Source organism: Balaenoptera borealis (genome assembly GCF_965194805.1).
Source record: "Balaenoptera borealis genome assembly, chromosome: 10".
Classification (NCBI taxonomy): Eukaryota; Metazoa; Chordata; class Mammalia; order Artiodactyla; family Balaenopteridae; genus Balaenoptera; species Balaenoptera borealis.
The window spans coordinates 54649029-54656331 of record NC_138874.1 but is presented as its reverse complement, the minus strand read 5'-3'; the positions used below and the strand labels follow the sequence as shown (position 1 = coordinate 54656331).

Here is a 7303-nt window from a genome sequence, read left to right as displayed (position 1 = left end):
CTGAACTATTTGGCGATCGTCAGACTTAACGGTGCTATTCTTTGCCTCTGGGCCTCCGCATATACAGGCATCCCTTGGAAATATTGCAGGTTCAGTTCCAGACCACCACAATAAAGCAAATACTGCAATAAAGTGAGTCACACAAATTTTCTGGCTTCCCAGTGCATATAAAAGTTATGATTACACAATACTAGAGTCTATTAAGTGTATAATAGCATTATCTCTAAAAGAACAATGTACATACCTTAATTAAAAAAATAATGCTGTCAGAAAAATGGGACCAATAGACTTGTTCAACGCAGGATTGCCACAAATCTTCCATTTGTAAAATATACAGTATCTGCGAAATGCAATAAAACAAGGTGTGCCTGTACTGTTCTGACTGCAAACCCTCTCTCCCTACTAAACTGGCTAGGTTAACTTATACTTCTGCTTCACATCTCCTTTTGGGTATCACTTCTTCTAAAAGCCTAACTCCTAAGGCTGGTGAGGTGCACCCCAACTAGATCCTTAGCATTCCATACCTACTTTCATCCTAAATATTAGGTGTTAATCTCAACCATAATTGCTTCTTTAGACTATAAGTTCCTTGAAGATGGTGACCATGCCTTATTCACTACTATGTCCATAGGGACTAGGATAGTGATGGGCACATAGTAGACATTCAACCAATACCTGTTGAATAGATTATTGAGTATGCACTGCTTGCATACCTTTTAATTAACTTTATCTAAAATTTAAAATGTTACATCTAACCAATCATGTCACCAGCCTATACAGCCCTTTAATGTAGAAGGGATTTCTTATTTTCTACCATATATCCTATGGAAGGAGTGATCTGAATACAGACACACCACATTTTGTAAAATGCAAGTAACCTTAAGATTGACTTAACTGCCACATTTTAGAAGAAATTTTAAAAGATTACATTGAGAAAATTCTTAACGCACAGTGAAAAGAGACAATAAGAGGAAGTTTTTTTATTCAAAGGTATAACTGGATAAGTAGATTTGTTTACAACCATTCTTGTGAAATACTTTTTAAAAAAATACAACCAACTTCTTTGCCAAAAGCAGACACAGACCTCAACTATGATGACCTAATTTTTGGTGGATAATGTACATGATTAGGCAGAAACAGGCAAGCTCACACTGGAAGATTAACTATCTCAGTCAAAACTCCGTTTGTGGCCCCCGCTTCTTGATCGATTTCTGTTCCCACTTCGTCTTCTACCATCTTGTCGACTTCCTGACCGACTCCCCTGTCGACTCTGTCTACCTGACCGGCCACCAGGTCGACCACCTGACCGGCCACTTGACCAGCCACTCCTCTGTCTGGAATTAGAAGATGTGTTTCCATCATAATATTCTTCAATTTCAGGCAACTTGGCTGGCACTGAGAGTACCCAGTCTGAATCATGCCACTCTGCCTGTTGGGATAATTTACAGGATTAATATAAATGCAAAATAGAAACCATAAGCAAACACGTGAATACAGGAGACTCTTTTCATATCCATTAGCTAAAGGCCATCTAGCCATTAAGTTCAAAGTATCTAGAACAAAACTGAAGACCAGAAAACAAAAACATATTCAAAGCTCATTCACTAAAGTTTCTAAGTTTTATGAACAAACAAAACAGAAACAGACTCAGATACAGAGAACAAACAGGTGGCTGCCAGAGGAGAGGGAGGTGGGGGGATGAGTGAAACACGTAAGAGAGATCAAGAGGTACAAACTTCCAGTTACAAAATAAATGAATCACAAGGATGAAATGTACAGCATGGGGAACATAGTCAATTATATTGTAGTATCTTTGAACAGTGACAGTAACTAGACTTATCACAGCGATCGTTTTGTAAAATATAGAAATACTGAATCACTCTATTGTGTACCTGGAACTAACACAGTTTTGTAGGTCAATTATACTTCAATTTTTTAAAAAATGCAGACAATGGGAAGAAATGCTTCAAAATGCTAATAGTGGTTATCTCTGGGGGGTGAGGATTATGAGTGCTTGTTATTTTTTACTTTATGCTTTCATGTGTTTCTAGTTGTCTGCGATAAACGTGTACTGCTTGTAAAATTAGAAAGAAAATAAATGTCATTAAAAATGAAAAAAATCGATCCTGGTAAAATTTAAATCTCAAATTTAACATAACAATACAAAGCTTGGTTCCCCTCCCCAATGCCCCCACCCCCCAAAAAAAAAGTTTCTAAAAGCTAAGTTTTAGTCTCAGGAGAAATTTTCAGGCTGATTTTGGGACTCTAAATTCCTACTCAGTTTATACATTTTAAAAGAGAGCACCGGTTTCTCAGCACAAAACGAGTAAGTCACTAATAAGTAGTACATTGTTTTCAGCAGATATATTGACAGAAGCAAGGAGTGTGAGCTGAGATTAAAAATCTGTCAACACCAGCCAGGGACTAAAAAATGTAGCCATTGGAAACAATTTGGTATCGGGGTAAACAACTCAAGATATAAAAATCATTGCAGCTCATAAAAACATTGGTATGTCATATCCTGCTACATTAACTGTTTTTCATTGTGATCATAAGTTGCCAAGGCAAGTTAATATTAAAATACCTTACAGGTAAGAGTGAGCAGAGACAAACAGCCACACACACCACCGGTGGCAATATATGACCAAAGTCTTAAAAATACACACACCTTTTGGCCAGGCAGACATCTTAAGAAGTTCATCTTAAAGAGACAAACATGGCAATGTATAAAGAGTTAGCTATGCCAACATTTAAGGCTGACCTTAAATGCCAACATTTAAGGCTTACCTGTTTATAACAGAATATTAGTATTATAAATAATCTAAATGTCAGAAAATAGGACATTGATTCAGTTGGCCACCCAGGTGGCCAAATGCCAGGGAGCCAATAAAAACAAGTAACTGTACAGTTGACAAAGAAATGTGTTTACAATATATTCTGAATTTGTAAAAAGACTTTAAAAACCAAATAATCCCATTTTTGTTTCAAAATATGTATATAAATATGCACAGGGATGTAATAGACAAATTCCACAGTGTAGGAATCTAGTGGACAATCTCTTTCTTCAACAGATAAAATACAAGGGAAATTTTTTTAAAGAAAGAGAGAAAGGAAGGAGAACCTATAAAGAAAACGAGACAAACATCAAATTACAATGTATGAACCTTATGGACCTTCTTATATTTAAAAATATGTAGGAGACAGAGGGAAAATTTAAATAGAAAATTGGATAATATTGAGGAACTATTATTTTGGGGGGTTTAGTTATGGTATTATGATTGTGTTTTTTGAAAGTGTTTTTAGTATTTTAGGTATATAGAGATATTTATGGTTGAAATGATAGACTTCCTAGAATTTGTTTCAAAAGAATACAGGAGAGAGTGGGGAAGTGGATGGAAGTAGACATGAAACACAATTGGCCATGAGTTGATAAGTGCGGAAGCTGGGTGATGGGTACATGAGGATTCAGTATGCAATTCTATTTTTTCACATTTGAAATTATTCATAATTTTTAAATGTTTTAAGTTATGATACAGACTGGATAGTTATTATTTATTATTATTTTATTAAGGAATTGTTAACTGATTTAGGTATTTAGCCTAAATCAATATCATAATGATATTATGACTATGTTATTTTTAACCCCTATCTTTTAGAGAAACATACTCAACTATTAAGAAACATACTCAACTATTAACTATTAACTATTAACTATTTAAATACCAGGCTTCCCTGGTGGCACACTGGTTAAGAATCCGCCTGCCAATGCAAGGGACACGGTTTGAGCCCTGGTCCGGGAAGATCCCACATGCCGTGGAGCAACTAAGCCCGTGCACCACAACTACTGAGCCTGCGCTCTAGAGCCCGCGAGCCACAACTACTGAAGCCCGCGCGCCCTCGAGCCCATGCTCTGCAACAAGAGAAGCCACTGCAATGAGAAGCCCACGTACTGCTACAAAGTGCAGCCTCCACTCGCCGCAACTAGAGAAAGCCCGCGTGCAGCAACAAGGACCCAACACAGCCAAAAATAAATTAAAAAAAAAAAAAGACCCAATGCAGCCAAAAATAAAATAAATAATTTATTAAAAAAAAATTTTTTTTTAAAATACCTGTAACCTTTCTGACTCAGTTGTGGGAACATCAAAGCAAACACCCTAAAAGCAAAATGAAAACATTTTTATTTAGATGCATATGAGTTGATTTTTTAAAATATCTGCTTGTAATCTTACATTAGCTAAGAAAAGATTAAGCTTGTCCCATGATTGCCTATAGGATTAAACCAGCTAATATATAATAATGCATGACACAGAATGGCTGCTAATCGTACTTCCTAAATCTAAAAGTAGACCAGTATCTAATAAGAACTGACTACTACTGAGAATCTACAGTATTCTCTAGAAAAGTTTTTGTAGACACTATAATGTTCCATGTCCCTTGTAAAATGACCCGTCTAATAAATTCCTTTAAAAATTTAGTGCCAGAAACTTTCTCTCGTAAAGAGCTGAAATGTTTATCAGATACTGAGAATGAAGTAACCTAAGATGCTTCCTCTTTGGTTTTGGTTGCTGATAAGTTGGAAGTTAATTTAATATTCAAGTATAGCTTTGCACTAAGGACCTTGGTATATTTTCCTTCCCCTCCACATTTTTTCTGAATGTACATATTTGTCTCATACTTGCCACAGATCTTTTTTGAAAGTAAGTAATATTAAATTTGAGAAAGATAACTATTTCCAATAAATGAGCTAATAAATTATAGACTAGAATGAACCTATGTTGCCAAGTGAGATGAATAAATATGACATCTTTTCTCAAAACCATTAGAAGAAATCAGTCACTTATATTACAGATGGTCTTAACTTTGCTATTTCATAATTGTATGAAAATACTTAATTCACTTTATTATCCTCATTAACAATCAATAGCAGGCCACTTAAAAACCAATATTGTGTATTCTCCAAAAAATAGAGCTGTTTAGCTGTTGCCATTATAAGTTACTTAATCTTAGAAAATAAACACACATAACCACATGTAATATGTATACAAAGGCAGAAACTTAGAAAACTCGGATATTAGTCAAATTAAGCAGAATGACTTTACAGCTTTCTAGAGGAATGGGTTACTTAAATAACTCCCCAAATTTACAAGTGGAAACATACTAACACATGGAGAACATCCCATTAGGCTTCAAAAAAAAGAAAGAATCTGCTAGTGTTTATAATCGTGTACGGCAGTTGTCTAGAAAAGCCTACCATATTTCCTTTTAGGAGGCACATTCTGGTAACTTGGGACACGGCATTACTACTCAGCTTTCTGTTAAGTTCTTTCCAAGCACAGCTAACATCCTGTATTTCTTCTGGGCTTTCCAGAGTCATGGTCACAAACCCCTTAAGGAATAAAAGTCACATTATGTTTGGGAAAAAAGCAGCAGCAGCAGGACAATGACATTCTAACTTGACAGCCCTTTTTGACTTAACCATGCACTTCTTATGAGCCAACAGTATAACATGACTGCTAAAAAAATAACTTCTTTGAAACTATATTAATAGAAGACTAATGTTTATAGATAACTGAAAGTACCATTCTTCTATACATTGCTGTAAAGACTACATTTAATTCTAACCATCATGCTTTAAGAGGAAATTAAACAAACTAGAGCATCAGAGAAAAGATAAGGTAGTGGAGAATTAAGGAAATGCTGAAGGAATCAAAGTTGGCTTTGAGTGGAAAAACAAGAGGACATAAACCTCTTTAAACTTCTGAAGGATTATTACATAAGCAAAAATTACTTGTTCTGTAGAACTTCACTGGACAACAAAAGGATCAACATGAAGAAGATACAGGGAGGCAGTCATCTAACAAATATTTGAGTGCCCCCTATGTATGTGCCAGAGATGCTCTAGGTGCTAGAGATTCAGCAGTAAATAGTCCTTTGTCTCACGGAGGTTACATTCTAGTGTGTGTGTGGCAGGGGGTTGGCGTGGCGGCAGTGGATAATGGTGGGAGAGGAGACAGTAAAGAAATAAGGAAATAAATATAATGTCAGATAGCAATAAGAATCATGAAAAAAAAAGAAAGCAGGGGAAGAAAATGAAAATAGAGAGTAAAGGGAGGGGTAAGCTATCTTAGACAGTATGATGAGGAAAGACTTCTCTGATACGGTGGTATCTGAGTAGAAACCTGAATGAAATGAAGGAGAGAGCCAAGGTTATTAAAAGGAAAGAACGTTCAAAACAGCACAAATAAGTGTAAAGGCCTTTTGAGGGATTAAGTTTATGTTTGAGTATCAGCAAGTAGGTTAGGGTAGCTGAAAACAAGCAAGGGGAGAGTGATAGGAGATGAGGCCAAAGAGGTAGCAAGGGAAGACCCTACAGGACATTCATGGTAAAGACTGTGGATTTTGGTTTAACCCATAGAAGAAATATCAAACCACTAACACCCTGTTGCTAAGATATTTAGTCAGAGGATAGATCACCCATCTGCCAAAGAGGGATTCTTTTATTAGATAAAGTTGGGATTAAATTACCTCTCACATACTTCTTAGCTTTAAAAGTCTATCTTCATATTTGCTTAAGAAGTATGGTTTAAATGTTTTCTTGAGAAGTACCTGGTGGGTTATTAGGGATAGGGTGTTTGCTCAGTGCTAAAGTATCACCCCACAGATTACTTACTAATTACAGAGAGCAAAATATACCTTTATAATGGGAATATATGGCTCTGGGTATGGTTTGTTTTGACATCTGATACTGACCCGGCAGGGGGGACAGGTCAGATGGTGTTTTTTACACACACACACACACACACACACAGACACCCTCCACATATACAAGCAATCCTTACTTTGCATGGTGTTGTGTTAGCTGCACAGAGTCTACTTCTCGATTTGCATGGCTTCATGGCAAACAAAATGAGGAACAGGTTCTGGTATGCAAGTTTCAGTTGACAAAGTACTGTGCAAAGTGAAGATATCCTATATTTCCCTCCAGATAGAGAGATATCTATGGTTCAATTTTAATCCTTCTCAACCACATGCAATTTTCTCACAGATTTCTACCTTATCAGAGGTGATCAAAGAACGTGGTTCAAAACTTGATGCGCCAGAGATGTGGGCTAATGCTGCAGCCAGTGCATCCACTGCCCCTTTCTCTTCTATCAGTCTCTCAGCTGATGGTCGGAAAAAATCAACAGCAGCGTAAGAAACGGAAGCCAGAGACCTATGGTTTAAAAATAGTAAATTTTCTTGGTCAAGACAAAGGGGAAAAATTAAAGATAAGAGAATGAATGGGAAAAGAGAGAAACGTTTT

General features: G+C 36.3%; 1 protein-coding gene across 5 annotated transcripts in view; it reads right to left on the bottom strand.

Annotated features, from left to right (window-relative positions):
- Window positions 1–965: 965 nt before the first annotated feature.
- Window positions 966–7303, bottom strand: part of DDX50 (DExD-box helicase 50) — a 28358-nt gene continuing 22020 nt past the window's right edge. For all 5 annotated transcript variants that reach the window (XM_082408628.1, XM_082408627.1, XM_082408625.1 and 2 more), the window contains 4 exons: window positions 7054–7213; window positions 5252–5386; window positions 4110–4154; window positions 966–1429 (listed from right to left, as the gene is read on the bottom strand). In XM_082408628.1, the coding sequence (XP_082264754.1) occupies window positions 1169–1429; window positions 4110–4154; window positions 5252–5386; window positions 7054–7213 (601 nt within the window). In that variant the 3' untranslated portion in view covers window positions 966–1168. The remainder of the gene's footprint in view (window positions 1430–4109; window positions 4155–5251; window positions 5387–7053; window positions 7214–7303) is intronic.